The sequence below is a fragment of the Martes martes genome (genome assembly GCF_963455335.1).
Source record: "Martes martes genome assembly, chromosome: 14".
In the NCBI taxonomy this organism is placed as follows: domain Eukaryota; kingdom Metazoa; phylum Chordata; class Mammalia; order Carnivora; family Mustelidae; genus Martes; species Martes martes.
Window position 1 is genome coordinate 86,376,487 of NC_137902.1, and position 25,318 is coordinate 86,401,804.

The 25,318-nt window shown below is 57.4% G+C and overlaps 1 protein-coding gene across 2 annotated transcripts in view; it reads left to right on the top strand.

Moving 5' to 3' along the window:
- The window catches only part of GPR137B (G protein-coupled receptor 137B), a 49,596-nt gene that overhangs the window by 3,083 nt on the left and 21,195 nt on the right, over positions 1-25,318 (top strand). For both annotated transcript variants that reach the window (XM_080822694.1, XM_080822695.1), the window contains exons 2-3: positions 18,358-18,407; positions 24,170-24,392. In XM_080822694.1, the coding sequence (XP_080678820.1) occupies positions 18,358-18,407; positions 24,170-24,392 (273 nt within the window). The remainder of the gene's footprint in view (positions 1-18,357; positions 18,408-24,169; positions 24,393-25,318) is intronic.

The following is a 25,318-nucleotide window of genomic DNA, read 5'->3' on the forward strand; positions in this document are numbered from 1 at the left end:
ATAACTCAGGGGACTTAGGTGGCGTATATTTAAGCTGTGGGAGGCTTCCGTGGGGCCCGAGCCCTCAGGAGGCGGGTTTGTGGCAGCTGGGGAGGCGGGTGGGAAGAAGGAGAGGGGCCCTGGCAGAGGGGCACCGTGGCAGAAGTTTTGGGGAAGAACTGGAAAGTGCTCTTGGACTGGAGGGAGTCTCCTCTGTCACTGTCCTGTGCTCTGTGTCTGGCCCAGCGCCTGGGGCTGGCGTAGGCGTCTGTGTGGAGCCTCCCTGATAACAGGGGAGAAGGTGTTATCATCTTCCCTCTGGGGGGCGGGGTGGTCAGGAGCTGGCCCATCGTGCCTCGCACCTCCTGTTGCCCCGGCCGCTGGAGGGCCATGGTCCCTTCTGTCCAGGGCTCGGAGTGCAGGGGAAGGGTGTGTCCTGAGCGCTGAGCCTCGCCCCCCATCTTTGGAATCTGGCTCTTCTGGGGCTGGCCCGAGGAGGGGCAGGGTGGTTTTAGGGGACGCTCTGCCTCTTCACTGCTGGCTTTGCTCCACCGTGGGCTCTGGGGGTGACCCTGTCACAGGGCTGTGTCCACATGGCGGACTCTGTCTTATCCTGGCTCCCTCTGCTGTCTGCCTCCCGCCCAGTCCCTTCTTTGGGTCCGGCCACGCAGGTCAGGGGCTGGTGCCCACCTGCCCTCCTTCCTTCTCTGCCACCTACAGAAATCCCAGGTGGAGGCAGATACTGCCCCCCCCCGACCCCGAAGTCTTGGTGCCCTTAGACCTCCACGGCACAGGTGGGCCGCTGCTGGGACTCTCTCCGCAATCTGCTTTGTTGTCATGTCAACACCCCTTGGGTCTGAGCCTTCCCATCAGCACGGTCACTGTCCATTGAGTGGGGTGATGAGGTTCCTGCTTCCTAATCCCCCTGAGCATTTCCTCTAGGGTTTTCTCCTCAGTGACCGGGGATGAGGGTTGCATCTCCTAGCATGAGCGCTGCTCTCCTGCCGGGGCTGATGACTCCTTTCTCTGCTCTCCAGCTCCTGGGACAGGCTGGAACGTGGGGAGGAGGCTAGTGGTAGGACTGGTTCTGCTGACTCTTAGCAGGCCCTGTGTGAGGTATGTGACTGGCCCCAAACGTCTGGGGCTGTCTTTGGAACATGGAGTGTTGAGTACCTGTCGTATCTGGCTCTGGTCCCCAGTACCAGTCCTGGGGACAGCCAAACTCCCACTCAGATCTTTTCTTCTTCTTCTTCTTCTTTTTTAAATACGATTTTACTTGTCAGAGAGACAGAGCGTGCATACAAGCCAGGGGAGCGGCAGGCAGAGGGACAGGGAGACGGAGCCCAACGCGCAGGACGGGATCCCAGGGCCCTGGATCACGACCTGAGCTGAAGGCAGAGGCTTCACCGACTGAGCCGCCCAGGCGTCCCTCCCGCTCAGCTCTTTGCTGCACCAGGAGTGGTAGGGCCAAGGCTTGAACGGAGGTCCGTCCTCCGGAGCCTGCTCCTCGGCCGCCGTTTGCCTCTCAGACGGAGGTTTCAAGCAGAGCAGGACCCCGAGAGCACACGGGAGTCTCTGCGCCTGGGCTGTCGGGGTGCCCTCCACACCAGGCTGTGGGGTTGAGGCCCAGTAGAGAGGCTACCGGCTTCTGCACCCGGGCAGCCCCTGGGCCAGCAGGTCTGTCTGCAGAGCTCCTGGTGTGGCCACGGGCTCAGCGATGCCTGGGCCGCCATCCCTTCCAGCCGTTTTCCCTTGGAATCACGGGTCTGGACCTCTGACTCTTAGGGACCCGAGTTTGGTGGAGTGGAGTGGGCTCAAGGTCTCACTGGTTCCGCTTTGTCTTGAGCCCGGTGACAAATCCCCGCCACGAGAGAAGGGTATTTTGAGGAAGGAAAGGAGAAGCGATCTCTGGGTTCGGGGCGGCAGGGCGTGTGGTTCGTGGATGCTGACGCAGAAGCCGCGATGACAGCGTGTCTCGAGGGCGGCTGGGAAGCTGCCGCAGGGCCGTTGGGGGTGGGGAGCTGCGGCTCATGGGGGGTGTCGGAGCATATCATGGGAGTCTGGGGGTCATGGTGTGCCGGCAAGGGCCTATAAATGAGGGGGCAGCACTGGGCATGGAAGGAGGAGGGAGCGTGCGGGCAGGACCGAGTTCGAATCCCAGCTTCACCCCTAGTGTAGCTCCCGTGGCTGGTTACTGACATTCCTCATCAGGAAAGCAGCCACCCCGGGGGCGCATCCCCCTGATAGGAGCTGCTTAAAGGAGAGCTTGTCTGTGTTGTACCCTTTGCCCTTCAGTTAAGTGCCCTTTCTGCATCTAAAAAGAGGGACTCTGGCTCTTGCCCAGACACCAAACCACGGTCTTGAAGGTCTGACCCCCGGGGGGGGCTCTGCCTTTTATCCCCCCACCGTGTCATCCAAATGACTTGTAGTGCCGTGCTGCAACATTTGTGCTTATAAAGTGGCAGGGACACTCGATCCTCCCTTAGCGGGAGTGTGGAAGGTAACAGCTCCTGGAGCCCAGTGCTGGGGAGAGAAGGGGGCCTGGAGCCCAGCGCTGGGGAGGGAGGGCGTTTGGCAGCCCAGCCCTTCCTCTTCCAGATGAACTGATTGAGGCCCCGGAGGCTTCTAGGTACTTGCCCAAGGTCACCAGCCTGGGATGAAGAGTCGGGTAGAGGCCCAGCACCCGTGAGCCTGTGTTTGCTGCACATACCACCCCAACTCAGAATGCACCCCGTCCCCATCCTTGGTGATGGGGAACCAGGAGGCAGCCAAAATCTAATCAGGGACCATCTCTCCCTCCCCCACCAGGAAAAGGGGTTGTTGATCTTAGGAATAAGTGAGTCTTGCTGGGGTTCTGGGCAGTCCATTTAATCAAGAAACGTTTACCATGGGGCGCCTGGGTGGCTCCGTTGGTTACCTTTGGCTCAGGTCACGATCCTGGAGTTCCAGGGTCAAGTCCCGCATCAGGATCCCTGCTCAGCAGGGATCTCCTTCTCCCTCCGGCGCTCTCCCCTCTCATGCTCTCTCTCTCACTCTCTCTCAAATAAATAAAATCTTTTAAAAAGAAGGTTTACCAAATCCTATTGTGTGCCGGGTGCAAATCCTGGAAGTGTGAGGAGGGAGGCTTCTGGGCCTGCGCGTGGTTATGAAGAAGAAAGAAACTTAGGAGCACACAGACAGGCCTGCGGCGGCCCCCAAGTAGCTTCTTCCAAAGCTGGGGCCAAACAGTCACACCAGGGCAGGGACTATGCTGGCCTCACCTCCGTGGGCCACACCCATGACCTCTTGGTCCCAGACACTGGCCCCTTGTGGTCACTCAGTGGCTTATGTGTATGTACCTGTGTGCGTGCCTGTGTGCGTGCCTGTATGTGCGCTTCTGTGTGTGTACCTGTGTGTGTGCTTGTGAGCATCTATGTGTGTGTATGTGTGCTTGTGTGTGAGCCCTTGTGTGCATGCCCGTGTGTGCACTTGTGTGTGTGTACCTGTGTGTGTGCTAGTGTGCGTTCCTCCGTGTGTGCCTCTGCGAGGGCAGGCACACATGGAGCCCAGGAGAAGTTTCCTTATTTGCATTCAGTTGACCATCCACCATCGGCCCCTCCCAGCAAGGAGCTTCCGAGCGTCACTTCTAAAAATTTCCCTAAGCAGGGACCTTCTGATGCTACAGCCCAGTTGCCCAAGATCTCTCACTGGAGCGCAAGCTTTTACTTCTCTCCGCTCCGGTTATCACCGTTCCAGTGCTGGCCTAAGCTGAGCCACGTTTCGGGAATGCCCTCAGCACTCTTGGGAGCCGTTAGACTCAGCCTTCCCCGAGTCCTGTTTCCCGGACCCTGAGGCCTTGATTTCCCGACAGCAGAAGCAGAGCTGAGCCTCTCGGCCGTGTCCTTGTGTGCTGAGCACGGACCTGCAGCTCCTGTCCCCACCGGGAGCCTTGGTCTGGGCCCCACACACCTTGCCGCCTACAAGGTGTTGTGGCATCTTTTAGTGCCCCTGTCTTTCCCCGGGTTAGACAAGCAGGGCCTAGTGGGGTGGGGGATGCCCACGGCTGTGTCCAGCTGCACGTGCCCTCCCCAACCAGGGACGGTCGTGTGTCCCTCATCTCGGCCCCCGAAGGCCTCCAGCGCCGGGGCGGAGCGCATCCTGGAGGTGACGCCGTCAGGGTGGTGAGGGACGGCCTGCCCGGAGAAAGCCGTCGGCGGAATGGAAGGCAACTCATCCGGCGCCGTCGCTCGGAGACTCTCAGGTTTTTGAGAACAGCGGATCACGTGATCTGGAGAACGGCTTCGGTCAGTCGGTACCTGTTGTCCTTGAGGCTCGAGCGAGGGGAGAGGAGCCTCCTCCTGGTTTGTGGGTCCGTCTCAGGCCTGACATGCAGGCAGGTCAGGTTTTCTCCGGACAGAAATATTCTCAGCCAGTGGTCGCGATGACGTCTGCTGCACTGGCACTCAGGGAGCCTGCAGAGCCTTGTAAATACTCCACTTTTTATTTATCCCTGGGCGGAGGTTAAGAGTCTGTTCACCAATGGGGGTAGATGAAGTCCGAGTGGTTTTTCTCTACAAGTGGGTTGATTTCCTCAAATTTGTGTGTGGGGGGGCCTCGAGAAAGGAAGGAGTGCAGGGTGCCTGCGTCCGTATCCTAGGCCTTCTGAGCCCCGTATGATCTCTGCTGTGTGTTCTGTGTGTGTGTGTGTGTGTATCTTTCAAAAGATAAAAACTGCACTTAGCTCACAGGCTATCTAAAAACAGGTTGTGAGCTGGATTTGGTCCTTGGGATAAGGTTAGAACAAACCCAGCATTTATCACCAAGCTCGCATCCTATCTTTATCCTGTTGTTTTTGCTGGGACAAGTTGGAAACGGGCTTGGGTTCTCGTCTCCTGCTTAGAGAGTGCCGTTCCAGAGGCAGTAAGTTGGGATTTCTTTCCCTAAGGGCCACTGACTATGGGGAAGGACAGACATGATGTCACAAGACATCAAGCCGGTGCAGGGCCCTCGTCTGTGTCTCCCCAGCCCCTGGCCACCAGGAGACAGGTTCCCTTCTGTGGCCGGCGTGTGACATCATCAGGCCTCTACCCCTTTCACGGCAGACACTTGTTAAGCATGATCTGCAGGGCAGAAATCCCCACACACTATGGGATATACTCCCCAGGGTGCCCCCTACCTCCTGCTGCCCTTTTGGGGGTTTCCAGACCTAGGAGTTGTGGGGGACTGCGTTGCCCCTCGGGCCTTGTGGGTGACCGGTGGCAGGCGCAGCAGGGAGAGAAGCGCGCGGAATGTGAGCACCACGGCTCTCTGTGGGCTAAGCCCCCCATCAGGGCTGCACTCCTGCCCCAGGGGACGGTGCACACGTCTGTCCACGCACAGCTGTCACACGGCGACCCCAGTTTCCACTGCAACCTGGAGACTCCTCCGCTCAGTCAACGAGCGTGTTTTTAAAATTAAGGTGGAATCCACACAACATAAAAGGAACCATTGTGTGTGTACAGTTTGGTGGCATTTAAGCCCCTCCTGCTCTGCAGCTGCCACTTCTGCTCACTTCTCAAACGGTTCCATCTCCCCAAACCCTTCCCCTCGCGCCAGCTCCGGGCAGCCACAAGTGTGCTTTCTGTCTCCATGCAGTGACCTGTTCAGGATGTTTCCCACCAAAGGCATCGCCCCGTCTGTGGCCTTCTGGGCCCGGCGTCTCTCGCCTAGCGTGAGGTTTTCAAGGCTCATCCATGTCGTGGCAGTTGTCATGACGTTTCTTCTTGAGGCTGGAGGCTGTTCTGTAGGTATCTGCCCCCGTTGGCCACCCTTTCCCCCACTGACGGACGTGGAGGTGGGCTGTCGTGTGTTTCTGGGAGCCTGTGACTCTCTGGATGCTGTGTAGACAGGACTGGGGACAAACATGGCTCCTGCCTTGAGGGAGGAAAACAGACCACGTGACGAACACCGCTTGTGCCCCTGGCCAGCTTGGGGACAGTGGGATGTTTCCAGCGGAAGGTTGGGGGCTTAGGTCCCTCCTTCATCTCTGCGAGTCTCACTGTAGGGTGCTTGTTGCGTGTTTTTAAAGAACCAGTGACGTCTGTTACGATGTAAACGTGAGGCAAACCCATTTGCTCTGGTTTGTTCCCAGAGGCGGCTTCCTGGGGTTCAGCGCGTGGGGACGGAGAGGGGGCGCCTGGAGGGCGTCTGCCTGGCTCCCATTCCTGCCCTCGGGACCCTTCCGAGCAGATACAGCCCCTCCTCCCGGGATAGCCCTGCACAGATGCGGTGGCAGAGCCCCCCCCCCCCCCGGGTCCTGTCCTCGTGGGCTGTGCCATTCTCAGTTCCTTTCTTTGTTTCTGATGGGATGTGGGTTTGTCCCTCACCGTCCTGGTCCCTGCCGGCCCCACCCAGTGGCCCACAGTGAGCCGGGGCAGCTCCAGGAGCAGAAGGAGGCCTCGGTCCCCGTGTCCCGCCATGTCGCTTCCTCTCTGGGGTGTCCCGAAGGTCCGTCCTGTCAGGGGTGGATATGAGGAGCAGTGTCTGCACTGTCTTGGGCTCCCCAGGCTGCTGTAACCAAATACCATGGGGGTTTTGCAGCAAATCACTCTCTTAGTTTTAGAGCTGGGGGTCTGCGATCAGGGTGTCGCCGCGGTTGGGCTCTGCTGAGAGCCCTTCCAGGTTGCGGATGGCAGCTTCTCCTTGGGTCCGCACGTGGCGGAGAGCAGAGACGGCACTGTGTGCCCCTCACGAGGGCCTCGCCCTCCTGACCTCACTGCCTCCCAGAGGCCTGGTCTGCTGACCGAGCGGCGGGACTTCGGCACGTGATCTGGGGGGACCCCCGCGGGCGGCCCGTAGCCAGCGCCGCACTGCTCCTAGTCAGGGCAAGATTCCCGGGGAATGTCAGAATTCTCCCCACTCCTGAGGCAGAGTTATTTGGGGGAGGGAAAGACACCCGAGGCATTTTCCCTGCTATCTTACGTTGTCGTTCCGGGGGATTCGGTGCAAGGATTGTTGCCGCGGTAAGACATGGGCCGCTGTGGTCACACGGGGCCTTTCTCCCTGGAGCCGTTGGGCCTAGCAGACCGCTGACCCCCCGGCTAAGCTTCCCGAGCTGGAAGAGGTCTCCTCCCTGCTACTCACGCGTTATTTCACGTGCGTGTTATGCACGTCTGGAACAGTGGCAGCAGGGAGGGCCTCCACCGGCGGATCGTGACCTGTGGTGGCGGTTGCCATAGGAGCGGTTCGGAAACGTACTGATGATCGTGGCACCTTGTGTGGTCAAGGTCCTTTCCATTCACGAGGCTGAAGAGAGAGGATCCCGCCAGGGAGGCCAGTCTGCACGGTCCGTCTCCATCTGTCCCAGCGAGATGGCGGGTCTTCTCCCCGTGGCCTCTGCCCAGTGGAGTTGGTGGGCCTGGGGTGGGACTGGGCCTCTGGGGCCCGGGCTGTTGTGGGGGCTGCTGGGCCCGGCTCCTTCCTCCGCCTGACAGGTGGGGCCCATGCCCCTGAGAAACAGGCTGCAGCAGCCCGGGCGGGGCTTCCCAGGGCAAAGGCCACAGCGCTCTGGCGAGGCCCTTTATGTCCTAGAGGTTTAGGGGTAGAAGGCACCTGAACGGGTTTTGGGACTAACCCTTTCGTCTCACGGAGGAGCACCAAGGCCCAGAAAGGCAAAGCGAAGTCATCAGGGCTGAACCAAGCCGGTTGTTGGTTGTCTGGCTAGCCGCACCCCTGAGTCCGCCGCTCGGCGCCGGCCAGCGAGGGTGAGCAGGGACGGAGGGCCAGGCCCCGTGTGCCGCTGGCGGACTGCGAGGGGCGCTCTCCGGGCTTCCACTGCCCCTCCTGGGCTGCCCGCCGGCCTAGAGCCTAGTGGGCGGAAGGCTGGTGTGGGCACTGTCCGATGGAACCCAGTTCTGTTGACGAGGACAGGGAGGCTGTCCCGAGCCACTGGGGGCGTGGAGGTGGGAGCAGAACTTGGCCGAACGGTGGAAACTGGGAACAGGAGAGGACGGGAGGAAGCAAGTGAAGATGCCCTTTCCTGTGAGACCTTTCCCTCTGCTCCCCGAGTGAGCACTGAGTCAGGCAGTCCAGGCGCGAGACCAGTCCTGCTCCTTCCCCCACTGTGCGACGTTTCGGGTGTCGGGTCAGCCTGACGGGACAGGACAGCAGAGCGGTCAGGAGGGCGGGAGACAGCTAGCACCACTTGTAGGGGAGTTCAGAGGGGAGGCAGGGTCACTGTCCTTCCTGAGATCACGCGCAAAAGCAGCTCACTTCGTTGCTGGGGACTCTGTCTGTGTTCTTCGGGGCAGCATGAGGCCAGGAAGTGAGCGGGACTCGCTCCTCTGGCTGTGAGCTGGCCAAGTTCAAAGGCAGGAGTTGAAATGGTGACGACCTGACCCTGAGCCCGGTCCCTGGAGGCCCCTCACCTGGGGCTTGCCCGGGACCCAGACAGAGCCCACCTGGCTTCAGGCTTCAGGCTGTCGAACCGCAGAATTCTAAGGCCGTTTTCCTCCATGGATTTCCATGGCTTTAAGGGCATGGTCCGTCTCTGCACCCATGAAGACACCAGGCTCGCACTCACTTTCGTAGAGAGCTGACCTGATGGCCGACCCCCTAGAGCTCGTGCACGTCCTCGGATTCCTGCAGAAGGGGAGAAGTGCCCCCTTTGGGTCTCAGAGACTGGTGTTGTCCTGTAACCCTGCTCTGGTGAGTGAGGGTGCTCAGCACAGAGAAGCTCAGAGGGAGGCAGCTGACCGCCGCCTGTCACCTGGGCAGACCAGCGTCTCAGGTTTGCATAATTTCCCCGATGTATCAGGAAGTGGGCAGCACGGAGGGTCCATAAGTGCGAACAGCGAATGTGTCTGGTTCCTAACCTTTCAGAGTGTGAAAGTTCCTTTTATGGTCAAGAAGGCCTCTGTGGTCACGGTGTAGTAGTGTGTATTTGGAGTCATGGTTTGAGAACACGTTCAAGGACTAGTAACAGCAGCAGGGGTGGCAAACACCTACACACGGAGTGTCTGCGAGGTGACCGGCGTTTGCCTAAGTGCGGGATGTGTGTTAGTTCACCTGACCCTCTCAGAAACCTGCGAGGTGGGTCCTGTGGTTACTTTCATTTGACAGATGGGGTACTTGAGGCGCAGAGAGGTTATGTAACGTTTCCAAAGTCGCATGGCTGCCAACGGTTGGAGCCAGGACTCAGGTCCGGGTGAGCCAGCTCGAGTCCACGCTCTTAACCATCTTTACATGTCTCTGTGCCAGAGAAGGACACGCAGCTGCAGCCTGTGGACGGGGGGACACTGGGCCTCAGTGGGAATGTGTGTTCCAACCTTCAGGCGTTGTGAACCCGTCAGGATGGGCAAACAAACAAGTTGCACGAGGGTGTGCAGAGTGTTAATGTTGTTCAGATGAAGTGAAAAACCACCCAGGATGGTACTCTGTACTTTTTATAGGTACTGTATCGATATACGGTGAGTTATTTGTGAACACATGCACGCACGCACAGTAGACGCGCAAGCCTTCCTGGGGACGGTGAGGCTAGATTCGGAAAGTGATTACCTCTGCGGAGGAGGGAGGGATTAGAACTGGGGGGAGAGATGTCTGGGGCATCAGTGATACCTTTTTTATTTATTAAAAATAAAACTGAGCTGGAGCAAAGAGGATTGTGTTGCAGGTTGAACTGTGCAGTGGGTACATAAGTGTGGGCTAAGTAGTTTATTACTTTTTTTTTGTGAAAAATTTTTTTGAATTTGTCAGAGAGAGAGCACAAGCAGGGGAAGCAGCAGGCAGAGGGAGAAGCAGGCTCCCCGTGGAGCAGGGGGCCCGGTACAGGACTCCATCCCGGGACCCCAGGGTCATGACTTGAACTGAAGGCAGACGCTTCACCGACTGAGCCCCCCAGGAGTCCCCGAGTTACGTGGTTTCTTCGGGTATATGTGACATACTTTATAATGAAGTTTAAACCTACCATAAATTTGTAACATTTTCCTGTTTTTCTTTTTTAAAAATTTTATTTATTTGATAGAGAGACACATCGAGAGACGGAACACAAGCAGGGGGAGTGGGAGAGGGGGAAGCAGGCTTCTGACTGAGTAGGGTGCCCGATGCAGGGCTTGATCCCAGGACCCTGGGATCGTGACCTGAGCTGAAGGCAGATGCTTAAGGACTGAGCCGCCCAGGTGGTCCAAATTTGTAACATTTTCAAGTGAATTTGCATATATACATTTAAAGAGAGAGTGTGTGTGGGGGGGGGGCGCCTGGGTGGCTCAGTGGGCTAAAGCCTCTGCCTTCGGCTCAGGTCATGATCCCAGGGTCCTGGGATCGAGCCCCGCATTGGGCTCTCTGCTCAGCAGGGAGCCTGCTCCCTCCTCTCTCTCTGCCTGCCTCTCTGCCTACTTGTGATCTCTGTCTGTCAAATAAATAAATAAAACTTTTAAAGAGAGTGTGTGGAGAGGCATACTGGTTTCTTTTGACTTCGGCCTGCTTGGCTGCTGGGAGGGTCTCCCCGGGGCCTCAGCCGTGGCCGGCCCCCAGCACAGCAGGTCGGGTGTGCGCAGCCTGGAGCCCGCTCGGGCGGGACAGGTGGGGAGTGTCTGTTCGGCCTGTTCGTTTCCCGGGAGTGGTGGCCCCGAAGGGCAGACGCAGGGACCTGGGTCAGGCGGGGGGTGGTGCGGAGCAGGACGGCTGCGTACAGAGCCTCTGAACCGAGTGCGAGTCCGGGAGCAAGGGCTCCATTCAGCCGCGGACACTGCCTCTGGGGACAGCGGTTACTTTTGTTTAATTTCGCTGAATGCACAAGGGACACTGTCATACCCACAAAGAAGCAGCCAGCATGACATTGGGAAAAATGATCGTGAGGCAGCAAATGCCAGCGTGGGCGAGCGGGAGGGAAAGCGGGCGAGCGGGAGTTCAGAGAGGAGAACAGTTGCTGACAGGGTGGCGCGCTGTGGTTTGTGAGGGGAGGGACCGGGTCGGCAGCTGCTCGAGAGGCTCTGCCCCGGCGCCGGCGCGGACGTCATCCACTGGGCCCGCTGGCATCCTCTGAAGGGTGGTGCGAGGGGCCTGGGGTGACCGACGGCCCCCAAGGCGGGCCCGCAGGTAGGCCGGGGGTTGCCCACGTTCTGCCGCGGCCTCAGGGTCTGCCGGGCCTTCCGGCTTCCCCTCACGCCTCCCTCAGCGTGGTCTTAAATCAGAACCCGAGGGGCCAGGATGGCTCGCGGTGGCGTCCGCAGCCCCGGATGACCTCTTGGGAAGTCACCCGGCTTTCTTCCCGTGGTACCAGTTTTGGGCGGGACTTTTTACCGCAGTGGAAGTGAAGCTGAGACCCCGGCGTCTGCGAGGGGAAATGCTGCCTTTCTGAGGGGAGCGGCCGCCGCCCCCGCCCCGCCCCGCGCTCCAGCCCTCAGGGCGGTGGCCGCGCCGGAAAACCCCGGTGTTCTCCCCGGTCTCCCCGCCTCGGTACCCAGCAGCCGGACGGCGGGGAAAGGCCTGGTCCCTTTGTTCACCTTCTCTTTCCCCAGGAAGCACGGCGGACTGTCCCTTCACATCAGGGCTCCAGCCAGACCGCACAGTCCCCCAGGGCCACCGGCTGTCCCCGTGACCCCCTCCTGGGCCCCCTCAGTTTCCCGCCGTCCGCCTCCCTCGGGGCACCGTCCACCGCCCTCTGCCGTCCGGCTTCTCCCTCCACCAGTCCGACCCCCAGAGCCCTTCTCATTATCTGGGTCTCCCCACCGTAAAAGCAAGGTCCCAGCCCCGGCGGGGCCTCCCTCTTTCACCCCCCCAGAGCCCCCCCGCCGGCCGCGCTCCCCTCCGCTGCCGGGCCGGGCCCCACCCGGGCCCCTCGGTCCCTGCTCCGCCGCCCAGTTCCCCGCCGCTCCTGCGTGTTTGTGGGGACGTGGCCCACCTCCCAGGCGGCCCGTTTCAGGGGCGCTCTCAGCCTGCGCAGCCTTCTCGCGGCCGACTTTAGGAGATTTTCGTCAGCCCCGAAAGAAACGCTGCAGCCCGAGCGGTCACTCCGCATCTCCCCGACCGCCGACGGACCACTCCTCGCTTCCCTTCTGTCTTCCCTTCGCGTTTAAACACACGCCTGTTTGTCCTTCCTGCTCAGCCCACAGAGGCCCTTTGCCTCTCGTCCTCACCCCTGCACCCTGATTGCTGACGGGGTTACCCCCATCCCACCCCTCCTGCGTCCTGCTGCCCCGGCCTGACGGGCCCTCGCGGCCTAGCCCTGTGGCTGTGACGCTGCCCTCCCCAGGGCGCTGAGGTGCCCCTTGCCTGGCGGCCTCCTCTCCTCACACCTCCCTGCCTCATGCCTCCTCGTGCCGCATCATGTCTCCTCACACCCTCTCATGCCCCCTCACACCTCCCATCTCTCACCTCCCCACGCTCTCTCCTGCCCTCACGCCTCATCGCACCTCATCACGCCCCTCACACCTCCCATCCCATATCTCCTCATACCCCCTCACACTTCTCATGCCTTCCCCACATCCCGTCACACCTCCTCGCGCCTCTGCATACCTCTCCACACTATCTCGTGCCTCCTCACACCTCCCCGGACCCCTCACACCTCCTCACACCTTCAGAAATCCCCTCACACGTCCTCACACGGCCTCACCCCTCCCTGCAGCTCCCTGCACCGCCTCATGCCTCCTTGCACCTCCCCACACCTTCGCACGGCCCCTCACACCTGTCCACATCTCCCCGCTCCTCCTCAGATCGCCTCCCACCTCTCTGCCCTCCTCCCACCTCGGGGGTGTGTGTGTCTGCTTGTGAGTTTCTCGAGGTCAGAGAGCAGCTCTTCCCCATTTTTAGTTCTCGAGTCCAGATGCAGCGCACCCCGTCGCCGACCAGGTGCGCGCCCCGTCCGTCTGCCCGTGAGAATGGTACGGGTTTTCGTCGGGCCTCACGTGTTCCTCAGCTTCTCCCGTGGTCTCTGTCTTCGTCCGCTCCGATTCTGTGGGTCTGGTTTTGTACCAAACAGGCAGAGCCCGTGCCGTCAGGAGCACCATAGAGTAGGGACGGGTGATTCGTCTTCGCCTGCCGCTCCCTCAGGAGCTGTCTCCTCCCGGCCCAGTCCCTGCTGCGGTGAGCGGGAGCCGGACAGACTGTAGGAGACGGGCGGTGAGACAAGGGATCCCCGGGGCCGGCCAGAGACCAGCGCTTACCCAGCACGTTTAGCTCCAGTTCTGGGCACGAGTCAACAGCCAGTGACGTCGCTCGGAGCACAGATCGGGGTGGGGGTGAGTAGGAGAGTTTGGATTCATTTTCCTGGAAACTCGATCCGGGTATTTATACACCTGAAGTAACGGAGGCGGGCGCTGTGTTGTCAAAATGTACATATATGTGTATTTGTACGTGTGTGGGGCGTGTGTGCATGTGTGTATACATATATTGCAGTTCAGAAATGCCAGGAATTTAAGTGCAACTTGAAGGACCTTAACATTAAGAATTAACTTGAAGAATAAAGGAGGATTTTCTCAGCTTGAGTAGACCCAGCTGCATTGAGGCCTAGATGTGTCACGGATGATCGGCCGTGGATCGAGTTTTTACAGATCCTGGTCAGGCTTGTCTTTTGATGTGGTTGTCACTTCGGCTGTTCGTTTCGAGAGCATCAGATGATTTACTGATGATCAGGTTGTGTCTTTCCCCGGCGACGACTTTCCCTCTCCAGGCAGGGACGAGTTTGAGCTCTGTGGGTGAGGCTCTGGACCCCCTCGGGGTGGAACGCCTCACCCACGGGCCCCTCGAGCTCTGGGTGCTGCGTGGCTGCTGGCGCTGCATGGGGGGGGGTCTGAGTATTGTTTTAAAGTTACCCTTCTTGTTTGTTGTGTTATAGTCACCGTGACTCTTACTAAGGCTGTGGTGAACAGTGACACGGACAGTGTCTGTCCATGCTTGGTGGCTAGGGCAGTGTTTCCCAAACTCTGTTCCTCAGAACACTCAGAAGACTGTAAGTGGCCACGTAAGTTTGGAAAACTGCCGCGTGCTATATGTTTTCTTGACGATTTGCAGCAGTCCTTTAAAGACTGGGAAATTCCTGTGGGGAAAACCATGTAGCCTAGCAGTTTCTAAATTTATTTGATCATTTGACGCTTAATTTCCAGTAGCATTTATTAGTTCTCAATTCTGGAGGAACGCCCTGAGAAGCCCTGGCTCAGAGTAAGTGTGTGCAGGGGGAGGCGTTGGGGCAGAGCGCGTGATTGCTGAGAAGGCTTAAGTGCTAGACCGCGTATTTGACCGTGGCAGCTGAGAACCCCGTCCTTCCCCGTGTTCCAGGAAGGGTGTTCCGGGTCCGGGCTGGCCTCGGTCGCCGGCCTCCCGCACCCGACTGTGCAGTCCACTCCCAGCGGAACGTGTGCGGATGGGGCCGCGGGGGCCGGGGGCGGAGGAGGCCGAGGTGCCCCCCACGAGGTGGTGCCCACCTGCTCGCTGCCTGAGCTCGGACCAGCGAAGGCTGCAGCCTTCTGGTCTGCGTCCCGGCTCGTCACCTCTGGGTGTCCCCTCTCTAGCTGTAGGCCTGTTGAAGGCAGGACTGTCACAGTTTTCTCTCAGTCCTGCCAGCGCTTTGCACAGAGCTGAGTTGGTTGTCCCCTGTCTGGGGATGCTGTCCCGTGGAATGTCCTTGGGCCGTACCCAGGAGCACCAGGGCAGGCCTGGCGGGTGTGAGTAAACTGAGTCACTCGGGCTGAAGTTACCCGCCACCAACCAAGTCCCCTAAGTGTGGCACAGTATTAAAGATATTTGCATATTGACAAGGTCAAGCACTTTTTAAAAATACTGTAGTTTCTTCCCTACACTTCGATGTCTGCGAATTCTTTTTTTTTTTTAAAAGACGTTGTTTATTTATTTTACAAAGCGTGAGAGAGAGCACAAGCAGGAGGAGCAGCCGACAGAGGAGAGGGAGGGGCAGGCTCCCCTCCAAGTCGAGAGCCCGACGCAGGGCCCCATCCCAGGACCCCAGGATCATGACCTGAGCTGAAGGCAGATGCTTAACCAACTTAGCTGCCCAATATCTGTGAATTCTTAGGTAAAAACTACTAACATTTTTAAATAATGAAGAATTATTAAAAGCAAGGCCCAAGTACTATTTAAGGCGAATTTTTCCAAAACCGTTGTTCTGTGTCGCGTGAAACAGTCATATTTTGTAGCAAATCTTTGGAGTCCCGCATTAATCTGTTCCTAAGAGAGGTTGTTTTGTAACATTTCTCCTTACAGGCTACAGAGAAACACCAAAGGTGATGGGACTTGCCTAAAATGCCAGGGGGGATTGTCAGGTGAAGCCGGACTACGGGACCCCTTTACAGAAAGGGCAGTGTCCTTTGCCACATACTTGTCTAATTACCAAACATTTCAATTTATTTGTCATGTCAACTCCCACTTCCTACTTCCTTCCAAAAACAGTTTAGGACAGATACAGAACTCATGTCAGAAGCAAAATCATTTGTAGGTTCAGAATGCTTACCGATGAAGCTTGGAAAGTGTGGCTTAAGTGGGGGCCGGGGGATGGGTGGATATGCTTTCTGTAAAGTCTGTGGGAGTATCTGCGTGTCCCCCTCCCCAGACATGGAGTCTGTTCCTGAGAGTCTCCCATGGCAGCGTGTGACTGGACATCGGAGGGAGGTCTGGCTGGGGGACTGTCCGTGGACCCCCAGCGTCCCCTGATCTCTGGTCTCTGCGCTGTGCCCTGACTCTCCGTGTCGTCCGGTTACTGCGATCGCCTCTTTCCGCGTGTTGTAAGTGAATGGTTGCGGAGCTATTCAAGAGGAGCGGTATCTCTCAAGAGGCCGTCCTTGGACTAGCTGAGTCAGAATCACCTGGGCTGGGGAATTTAGTGACATGCAGGTTCCTGGGCCCCTCCCCAGACTCCTCCCCAGGTGGGGCTGTGGGATTTGCATCTTTGGCAAGTTCCCCGGGTGATTCCTTTTTTTTTTTCTTTTAATTGAAGTATAATTGACACACAGTTGTTGTAATAGTTTCAGGTGTACAATGTAGTGATTGGGCAAGTCTGTGCATTACTCCATGCTCACCATGAGGAGTGTGGTCACCATCTGTCACCATATCACGTTATTGCAATACCGACTATCTTCCCTATGCTGTACTTTTCAACTCTGTGACTTATTTATTTTATAACTGAAAGTTTGTACATCTTAAACCCCATCACCTATTCTACCCATCCCCCCACCCACCTCTCCTCTGGCCACCGCCAGTTTGCTGCATTTCAGAGTCTACTTGTTTGTTTTTGTTTGTTTGTTTGTTTTTTCCAGATGCCTCATCAATGTGAAATCATACAGTACTTGTCTTTCTCTGACTTATCTCACTTAGCATAATACCCCATAGGTCCATCCACGTTGTTGCAAATGGCAAATCTCATTCTTTTTTAACACCAAGTAATATTCCATTGTGTATACATACCCTGTCTTCTTTATCCAGTCATCTGTCAGGGGATTCTTAGGTTGCTTCCATATCTTGGCTGTTGGAAATAATGCTGCAGTGAACATAGGGGTACAGATATCTTTTCAAATGAGTGTTTTCATTGTCTTTGGGTAAATACCCAGTAGTGGAATTACCAGATCATATGATCTTCCTTCTTTAAATGTTTCGAAGCCTCTCCATACTGTTTTCCACAGTGCCTCTTCTGCACATATAAGTCAGAATTACCTACTGAGGGTCCTCAGGGGAATGCCTTTTAGAAGGCTCCTGAGGGAAATGACTTCTCCTGTTGCAGATGTATTCTGGGAACTGACCCAAACAGTCCCCACGGAGGCTCCCTGTGACCTCTGCGTCAGCACGCTTAGCCACGTACTTGGGATCCACCGAAGCATTTCCTGGGGTTACTTCAGATATCCCTCTTGCACACGGATTTCTCACTGAGTCTTCCTTCGGCAGGCGGGCAGCGATATTCACCTCCTGTGTGGCGTGGCCTCAGAGGTCCCAGAGCTGCCTGTTCGCGCCTCCCTTCCCCCACTTGCGGTGCCCACCCTGTTCTCCCTTGTCCTTCCCTCCATCCAGCTCGGGCATTGTGTCAGCCCCTTAGCTATTTTCAGGCACTGAGCAAAATGTGGGAGAAGCACCGAACACAAAGAGAACTGAGAAGCGGGAGAGCGTGTGCGAGGTTGGTGGGGAGGGGTGGGTCCGAGAGGGCCAGCGGGCCAGGCCGAGGCTGGGAGCGGGTCTGGGAACTCGGTGCAGAGGCCTTGCTGGGCAGCAGGGGACGCGGGTCCCGATACCACCCAAAGCAGGGGCTTCGCCCTTCTTCCAGGGTTGCCCCCGCCGCATGGACACCAGGGATCTGGGGAGAGCGCAGGCATGAGCACGTGTCCTGCTGTTCCGTCTTACCCCGTCTCAGTCCCCCAGCCAGCCCCCCAACACCCCTGGGGGCCTCCTGCGCTTGCCTCAGAAGCCCCCATGTGCACGTGCTGTGGCCATAGAGGCCACGTCGCAGCTGGGGCTGGAGTGGGAGCTGCCACCTACCTTGCCTCTCCTCTGCCTCCTCAGAGGCTCTGCCGGGCTGGCCGCTGTGCCCTGCGTGGACATATCGGCGATGGGGCAGGACACGAAAGATGTGGAGAGATTCCAACGTGTGATGTTTTCTCCTGTAAATAATGGTCGTTTGATGCTTCGATAGCCCAGAGACGTTGGAAGTGGGCTGCCGAATTTGAGACCTGGGTGGGTGGACGCTTAGGTTCAAACAACATGAATTTGGTGCCAGTGAAAATTCTAAGGGAGGGTGAGGGTGGACTGTTGATCTTTAGGGGAAGTACAGATGTGAATCTTACTAAGAGAAGTACTTGGCTGTGGTAGACCAATAATACCTTTAGTCCCCCGCCCCCTGCCTTTTTTTAACCTTTTCCATTAATTTTATTTTTATTTTTAATTTTTTTTAAAAGATTTTATTTATTTATTTGATAGACAGAGATTACAAGTAGTCAGAGAGGCAGGCAGAGAGAGGGGGAAGCAGACTCCCCGCTGAGCAGAGAGCCCAATGCAGGGCTCGATCCCAGGACCCTGAGACCATGACCTGAGCCGAAGGCAGAGGCTTTAACCCACGGAGCCACCCAGGCGCCCCCTTTCCATTATTAAAAAAAAAAAAATATTTATTTGATGGAGAGAGACAGCGAGAGAAAGAACACAAGCAGGGTGGATGGGAGAGGGAGAAGGAGCCTTCCCACTGAGTGCGGAGCCTGATGCGGGCCTCAGTCCCAGGATGCTGAAGGCAAACGCTTAATAAATATCTTTACTTTTGGAATTCCGTGGATAGCTTGAAAAGTGTTTAGCTTAACAAGCATTCTCACAAAGCCAACGTCTCAGTTTCAGAACCGGGGCCCTGGCGCCTGGTGTAAGGGGAAAGAGGACTTGCAAGGGACGGTGTTGGGTTGTTGGTGACGGTATATGGTATCCCAACTCCGATGTTGTCTGTCATTGCAGGTGATTTTCAAAGCCAAGTCAAAATATTCTCCAGAATTACTCAAATACCGGTAAGTACCCGGGGGGATTTCCATCCTCATTTGGAAAATATATTTTCAACTATTTAGGACTTGGTTAGGCAGCCTGAGGCAGAAATGTAGCTTGTGTCCTCGAGGAGCCGACACCCTGTGCAGGTGTCCTGAGCAACACCAAAACTCCCAGAATCCGATGAAGCAGGTGATGTTCGGGGGATTGGGCAGTCTCTGGCCTGGGCTGCCGTGTACTGTGAGAGCCACAGGAGTTTTGTGGAAAGTCAGTCAGCGCTGGACTGAAAGGGTGGGCTTGTAACCTGGAAGGGAGTGCCTTCGATTACAGGGCAAGTTTACGTGAAGGGGTGGGTAGGCACGTTTTTCCTATAGAGAAGGTTTGTAGGTTTCCCCAAATTTTCAGAGGTCTGTGACCCCAGAACCCCCAAGAGCAAAGAAACTGGTGACTTAAAGAATGGTCAGACTTGGTCAAAGGGGAGAGGACGCAAGGCATTCAGAAGACGTGGGGCAGGTGTGTGGCGTTCTGATGTCCCTGCCCAGAAGAGCTCCAGTGGCACGAGCAGACATTTCTGGGAAAGCAATTTTGGCCACTGACCTTCTTGAATCAAAATGAAAATTAAATTATTTTGTGGCTTTAAAAATATGTAAAAATGGGTGCATATTGTATTTTATTTAAATATATAATTTTAAATTTATAAACACTTTTTATTTAACATTCTGGAAGTGTATTTCTGTCGAGATATAATTGACATGCAACATTATATTAGTTTCCAGTATCCCACAGGATGATTTGATATTGGCCTATTGCAAAATGACCACTTCAGTAAGTCTAGTTAACATTTATTACCGAACATGGTTACAAAATTTGTTGTTTCTTACGATGAAAACTTTTAAGATCATGAGAATGTATATTTTGATCTCCATTTTATATCCAAAGAAACTGAAATTCAGAAAGTAATACGACAGTACTTGGGCCAAGAGAGAAGTCGTGAGACTCAGGGTGCCATGTTTGTTTTTCTCACCTAAACTTGAAGTCTTTGTTCACTACTTTTTGGGTAGTTTGGTGCTTGTTTCTACTAGACGACTCAGCTGGGACTTGACGGTCCACCATGGAAATAGGTTGGTCTGAAGGAGAACCCTTTAAAGGAGCAGTTCCAAGTACACAGTCCCTTCCCTTCCCTGGTAAGAAAATAGCTGGCCCTTCCTCCACACCCGTAATCTAAGCCTCCGGCCTCTTGACTAGAAATATGGATCACCCCGGGGACGGGGAGCCGAGAATGGGGGAGACTGGGGAGGGGGAAGACGCTCTGATTGGCTTGTGGGGCTGGTCTCGGCGGGGGGTGGCGGCTGAAGCTGCGGGACCGCGGTGTCTCCCGGAAGTGGCCAGTGAGAGCTCTGGTCGCAAAGGAAGGCTGGTTCGGAAGTTTTCGGCCTCCGAGCCCTTGGGGGGTGGGTCCGTTCGATGTGGGGGGCGGGGGGGGGTTGCAGTTCCTGGTCCTGGAACCAAAGTGCAGACACCAGGGTGGGCTGTTTTCAGCGGGAGGGGATTTGCGGAGACGGAGCGGGACCAGCGGGAGAAGTTCCGCCGCGTGAGGTGTTCGGGCTGGAGAGGACGGAGGAGTTTCCTGAAGCCGCGAGCGTGAGCCCCGTGGGAGGAGCCTCTTCGCTCCTGCGTCGCCCTAAGGACGTCCTCAGAGTTCTTCGTGTTTATGCCCGTCGTCCATCTTCGTTCGCTCCCCCACTTCGTCGTCTTTTTTTAAAATATTTTATTTATTTTTTGAGAGAGAGAGACACAGCGAGAGGGAACACGGGCGCGGGGAGGGGGGGAGGGGGAGCCCGATGCGGGCCGATCCCAGGACCCCGGGGTCCTGACCCGAGCGGAAGGCGGCGGCCCAGCGCCGGAGGCCCCCGGGCGCCCCGGTTCCGCGCTTCCCTCAAGCCTGATGCTGCCGCGGACGTGTCAGGCCGCGACGTGTCCGTCGAGCTGCTTCGGTGTGTCGGCTCCTGCGCCCCCCGCTGAGCCGCCGCTCCCTGGGAAAGAAGCTCCGGACGTGGGGGCGGCTTCCCCGCGCGGCCGCGGCGCGTCTCCGAAGGCGCTTTACACTCCGCCCGCCAGGACCGCCTCGTCCCCCTCGAGTCCCCCGTCCCCGACACGCCGCGCCCCTTCGCCGGAGTCGCAGCCCGCGAGGCTCCGTGTCTCTCAGGCCGCGGTTGTCCGTCTTCGGCTTGGGAGGCGCCAGTGCCGCGCAGGGGTCAGACCACTTCATTTTCAGCGTTTTGGACTGTTTTCCCTCCACCTTTGAGTAAAAAACACAACGAACCAGGCTTCGCTTTTCCCACTCTGGAAGGAATCTCAGAAGAGAAATTTAACCCGCACTTTACAAGCCGCCGCCGCCATCGTCGCCGCCGGAGGGGCAGAGCCCGCGGCGCTCGCGGTCCCCAGGCCCTGCGGTCGGGCCCCGCCGCCGCCGCCGCCTGCAGACCCGCCCGAGCCGGTCCCGCGGGGCTCACAAGCAGAGTCACCCTCCCGGACGCCCGGGGTCCCACCGCTTTCCTTTCCCTTCGCCCGCCCTTCTCCGTATAGGCGTTTGTCCCGACCCTGCGTTTGAGCCGAGCAGCGGTCGTTCCGGGCCGGGTGGTCGGACGCTGTTGCGCGGAAGCGCCCCCTCGCCTGCCCGCTCGCCTGCCCCCCTCCCCCCCGCGCGCTCGCCGCACCCCGATCTCCCCGTCCTCCAGAGCTGTAGGCCCCGGGGGAACAGTTAAGTTTTGCAAGGGTTTTTTTTTTTTTTTCATTATGAAAGTTATATAAACTCCTTAGAAAAAAATATAAAATAGAAAAGGATTGGCAGTTTGTGAATAGAGACATGTGGAAAGAAAGAAACCAAATCTAGTGCCCCCCCGCCCCGCCCCCACCCCACCCTACAGAAACCCCGTCCAACTCTGAGGAGACACAGTCATGTTTTCCATGGTAGGTTTTCGTCTGCCTTTCCCACAACAGAGTTGTTTTGCCACTTTTATGATTTTGCTCTCTGACGTGGACCTTAATGTGAGATTATAAGGGCTTTGCCCATGTTGTCTCAAGCCTCACCACACAGCTGATTTCTTTAAACCAGGCGGTTCAGCTCAGGTCATGATCCCGGGGTCCTGGGATCAAGCTCCCTGTCGTCATCAGACTCCGTGCTAGGCAGGGAGCCTGCTTCTCCCTCTCTCTCTGCCCTCCCCACTGCCTGTGTGCATGAGCACTCCCTCGCTCGCTCAAAAAAATAAATAAAATCTAAAAAAACCCCCAAATACTGGACGAATAGGATTCTGTTTAGCAGGTGGTCCTAGAGGCTCACGGAGTGGGGTAGGATAGAGAAGGAAGGGCAGGCAGGTTTTAAGCAGAAAGCTCCGCTTGTGTAAAGACGGGGCGTGGGGCACCTGGATGCGCTCCCGGCCAGCGCACAGACTGGCTGATTAGGATGGGGGGCGCCCATCGTTTGACCTGGTTCTGGAGACTGATTGGAAGTACAGGGGACTGGAGGGTGCCGGAGTGGAGTTGAGGGTGGGGGGTCCGTCTGGACACTGTCACATTGGTTTTAGAAGCACGAGGCCATGCAGTTGGTGACGATGGGAAAGGGGGACCCACAACGAGGGGAGCAGGAATAAAGAATCTGTTGAACTTGACAGCTGGTTAAACTGGGGTGTAATTCAAGATCTTTATCGTTTAGGACACTACAGAGAAACTGTGGTGCCTTTCGGAGAAATAGGAAAGCCGAGAGGAGTACTGGAAGAGGAACTTTGGGAGTTAGGCGTGGACCTGGTGTGAGGGGACAGCGCCCAGTGGCAGGCTGTTTGGAATGTGAGTCTGGATGTAGGACAGGGCGGTGGCTTTAGACGAGCAGTAGGAACCTGGGCGTCCGAGGCTGTAACTGAGGCTGCACGAGTAAGCGCGTTTCCCCGGGGTGGAGGAGAGCCACGGGTGTCGTCACTTTGGGGGAGGAAGAGGAACCGGGGACTGTCCAGGGGCAGGTCAGACAGGGGAATAGGAGGCAGGCGTAGGGCCATGGAGTGATGGACGGGGGGCTCCGGGAAAGCAGGGAAAGACGGCGACCAAGAGCTGACTCCTTTCGGTTTGGGAGTAGGTCATGGGGACCTGGGAGAGTGTGGGGTCTGCAGGGAACGACCTGCGGAGGAAAGGGTGATGGGATGACATGAAGACTCTCTAGGAGCTGCTGCTGACCGAAGGGGAAGCTGGGGTGAGGCCGTGAAGCCCCGTGGGGTGAGGACAGAGGACTGACATGATAAGAAGGCACAGAACCCGATGGCTTCTCACGGCGGCTCTTGGAGGCAGGCTGGGAGACCTCATCTCGCTTCTATAGATAAGGACACGCAGCCCAGAGTGGCCAGGAGAGACTGGCCTGATGTCTTGGCTCCGTGTGTCTCTGGGTCCCACCGGGCTGATGAGGGTAGGGGGAGGGGAAGGAAGGAGGGTGGGATGGAGGCTGGGTTGCTGTTGTGTGAAAATCCAAGATGGAAAGGCGCGGCAGGGAGCTGGGGACGTCGACCGTACTAGCCGTCGTGGGCACCACACGGTTGGCATCGCGTTATGCCCGGCTTCTTCACACTTCCCCTACACTTCTCTCTCTCCCTGTGTCCCCTCCCCCCTGCCTTGGGTCCTATCAGTGACTGTGTCTAGAGCTGGGACTATCATTCAGGAGTCTTTTTTTTTTTTTTTTTTTTTTTTTAGGATTTTATTATAGGAGAGAGAGTGCAAGAGAGAGAGAGGGAGCACGAGTAGTGGGGAGACAGAGAGGAAGAAGCAGGTTCCCCACTGAGCAGGGATCCCGACGTGGGGCTCGATCTCAAGACTCTGGGACCATGACCTGAGCCGAAGGCAGACGCCTAATGACTGAGCCAGCTAGGCGCCCTGTCATCCAGGTTTTTGTGTCCCGGTCTGCTACAGCTTTAGAAGACTCTAGCTTCAAACCACTTTTATTTATTTTATTTTTATTTTTTTAAACGATTTTATTTATTTATTTGATAGAGACACAGCAAGAGAGGGAACACAAGCAGGGGGACTGGGAGAGGAGAAGCAGGCTTCCCGCCGAGCAGGGAGCCCGATGCGGGGCTCGATCCCAGGACCCTGGAATCATGACCTGAGTTGAAGGCAGACGCTTAACGACTGAGCCACCCAGGCGCCCCTCAAAACCGCTTTTAGTCGAGAGTTTTCTTTTTCTGGATTTACAGACATAGTCAACGCAGACCCAGTCTGATTTTGAGCCCCGCACGTCTGTACCTTGTTGGCGTGTTTACCGAAGGAGGTAGACACCAGGGGCCGTCCTGAAGCAGCCGGAGGCCGCGGCCTGGGGTTTCAGTCCGTCTGAGAAGTCCGCCGGCCTCGCCCCGGTCACAAGGATGCGGGCGGCTCCGGGAACTTGCGGGGCACAGACGGCCGGGGACCCAGCCAGCTGGTGTCCGTTCAGCCCCGGGCAGGGGTGGGGACAGATCTGACCACCTCCCAGAGGCAGGGAGAGCGGGGCTCGGACGGCGGCTTCCCGACGCACCGTCTGTAGCTGGTTTGTGATCCGCATGTGAGAGCCGCTGCTCCGCCGGTTCGGGCTCCGCGGGTCCGCGCTCCGCGGGTCCGGGCTCTGCGGGTCCGGGCTCTGCGGGTCGGCGCTCTGCGGGTCCGGACTCTGCGGGTCCACTTCCAGCCGCCGACGGGCCGGGCCGCGTTTTCCTTCGGGGTCGATCGGGACGCGCAGGCAGGCGTGGGGCTGACCGCGCTCTCTGGTTCTCCCCAGGCTGCCCCTCTACCTGGCCTCGCTCTTCATCAGCCTCGTTTTCCTGTTGGTGAATCTGACCTGCGCGGTGCTGGTGAGGACAGGCAGCTGGGAGAGGAAGGTCATCGTCTCCGTGCGCGTGGCCATCAACGACACGCTCTTCGTGCTGTGTGCTGTCTCCCTCTCCGTCTGTCTCTACAAAATCTCGAAGATGTCCTTGGCCAACATTTACTTGGAGTCAAAGGTAGGTGGACGCGTGGTCCAGATCCCTTCGTTAAGCCGACTCTGAACACAGTTTCCCGGTCGCAGACAGAACTCAGCAGACACCTTCCACACCTGACGTTCTGTGAATGGTTGGCCGTACCCTGGCTGCCAGAACCCGGAGCCGTGTCGTTCCTTGAACTTCGTACGTGAGAAGGGTTGCTTTGATGTGTGGGAGCGTGAGGAATTACCGGCAGGGAGGCGGCCTGTGCATAGACACAGTGTTTAACCAACGTTTTAAAGGACGCGCCGATTGCTTGTGCCGATGAGACCAGTAGAAACACGCCGAGTGTTCCCTGTGTTCCAGGCACTTTGAGATCCGCATTTGGCCTGCGTAAGCTCATGGCGTCCTCCCAGGTCTCTGGGAGACCAGGCCCTGGAGGTCAGTACCCGGCGTTGCCCTACGCAGCCCGGCGATGGAGAGCCAGGCTTCGGACTCGTGGTCTGGCCGCAGGCTCTGCAGATGTGGATGGAGGCTCCCCTCAGGACTGACTGATGCGCCCAGGAGAGGACAGTGGACACTCCAGGGAGGACACTGCCCCCTGGAGTTCAGGCCGGCCCCTGCGCCGTGCTCTCGGTCGGAGATGGAGGCAGCCGGGAGGGGAGGCCGGCTCGGTTTGCAGTGTGCTGCACACCCTAGAATGCCCGTTCGCTCTTCCTTCCCCCAGAGTTCTAGGGAAGGGCTGACATGCTTGTGGGCCCCCGATCAGCCTCACCCCAAGTCTCCCTTGGTTGGGAAGCCCAGGGAAGAGTGGAGGCTGGGGAGGGGGCCTTGGTTTTTGCACTTGTGCAATGATTGAATGATTTCTGTAATTCCTCTGCCTCTAACCATGTCCTCTGGTGGACCCCCTGTCTGGCTGACCCCCGTGTCTGCCTTCTTGGCCGCACGGCCCACCTGGCTGTAATTAG